Raw genomic sequence first — 1,829 nt, 5'->3', positions numbered from 1 at the left:
GAGGCTGTCTGAAGAGGAGCGTGGGCTTCCGGCTCCTCTGCTCACCGTGCTCCGTAAGGCCTGCTGCTGGATGGCCAGGAGGGTGCGAGCATCAGTGGGGTTTCCATAACGCAGCTGCTCCTGGATCAGTCTGTGCAGCACCGTGCTTGATGCCTCCTCTGTTCGCATTTTAATTGGGATGAAGGTAAAGTATTCAGTGGATCGGTGCAAACTGGAGAGCGGAAAAAAGGTCATCGATGGTATAAGAGTTCGACTAGATGTTGCACTAATCACAAAAAAATATGTATCGACCTTACACACGCCTCCGGCTCGATCGTTAGGGATAGTGTTATAATAGTACAGAGATATAATAGTGTTTTAAATTTTATTATTTTATTATTATGTTTTTTTTTCTTCTGCTCCTATAGTTCTGTAAAGCTGTTTTGAGACCATGTGAATTGTTAAAAGCGCTATACAAATAAATTGAACACACAAACACAGACACACACACAGACACACACAAACACACACAATCACACACTGACACACACAGACACACACAAACACAGACACACACACACACACAAACAGACACACACAAACACACACACAGACACACACAAACGCACACACACACAAACACACAGACACACACACACATACACAGACACACACACACACACAAACGCAGACACACACACACACACAAACAGACACACACAAACACACACACACAGACACACACAAACGCACACACACACAAACACACAGACACACACACACATACACAGACACACACACACAAACGCACAGACACACACGCACAAACGCACACACAAACACACATAGACACACAAACGCACAGACACACACAATCACACACAGACACACACAAACACACACACACAGACACACACACAAATGCACACACACACACACAAACGCACAGACGCACACACACACATACACACACACACAAACGCACAGACGCACACACACACAAACACACACAGACACACACACACACACAAACACACAGACACACACACACACAAACACACATAGACACACACACACACAGACACACACATACAGACACATATAGTAACTGAAAATACATGTCCATGTCACATGACTGCATTCCTGAGCTAAAAAAGAGAATAAACCTGTCGCTTAACGACCAAAACCAACAATGTCGTCACATTAAAACAATTTATTCGATAACATGAATAATAAACTGTCCTTTTTAACAAAGGTTTACTGAGTTATAGCAAGTATAAACAAATACCGTCCAGAATATAGATTAATATCGGAGTCTCGCGCCTCCTTTGAGGAAATATTTTTAATCAATTTACCTTCAATATTCTTCTCACATGGAGTCAGAGATCCTCCGCTAGCTGTAAACTGTGTGTAAGCGAATCCAACGTGTGTTTTTTAGCGTCCTTTATCTCCAGTTTAGCTCATTATTGTGGTACAACTTTTCTGTTCTGAGCTGTGAGAGCTGCGCGAGGATCATAAATAGCTAACTAACCGCGCGCGCACGGGGGGGAGGAAGGGGGGCTTTTGTGTTCGCTGTGAAAGTGGAATGTGAGGAATGTTGAGCGCGCGCGCTCACCGCTTATCTCCCTCAGGGATCGTAGTGGAACGCCTCGTGCGCTGAAGCTCGAGGCGGATTTGAAAAGGGGGAGAGAAAAAAAAAACCGTTGGTGTCGGTTAGAAAGATTATAATGTAAAGTTAGCTTACATGCTAACAGACCTGACAATAACACTGAGGAAAAGGTGTACATTTGTTATATGAAAACAACTTATTGTTTATTTTATGTTTATTTTGTAAGATAACATTATTTTTA

General features: G+C 43.0%; 1 protein-coding gene across 1 annotated transcript in view; it reads right to left on the bottom strand.

Moving 5' to 3' along the window:
• amotl2b (angiomotin like 2b) overlaps positions 1–1,516 on the bottom strand; it is an 11,126-nt gene extending 9,610 nt beyond the window's left edge. Inside the window, exons 1-2 of the mRNA XM_060888413.1 lie at positions 1,335–1,516; positions 1–211 (exon numbers count right to left, since the gene is read on the bottom strand). The exon at positions 1–211 is cut by the window's left edge and continues 419 nt beyond it. Of these exons, the coding sequence (XP_060744396.1) occupies positions 1–168 (168 nt within the window). The 5' untranslated portion in view covers positions 169–211; positions 1,335–1,516. The remainder of the gene's footprint in view (positions 212–1,334) is intronic.
• Positions 1,517–1,829: the final 313 nt, after the last annotated feature.

This window comes from Tachysurus vachellii, chromosome 15 (genome assembly GCF_030014155.1).
Source record: "Tachysurus vachellii isolate PV-2020 chromosome 15, HZAU_Pvac_v1, whole genome shotgun sequence".
In the NCBI taxonomy this organism is placed as follows: domain Eukaryota; kingdom Metazoa; phylum Chordata; class Actinopteri; order Siluriformes; family Bagridae; genus Tachysurus; species Tachysurus vachellii.
Note: the sequence above shows the minus strand (reverse complement) of the source record. Positions and strands in the feature narration are given on the sequence as shown.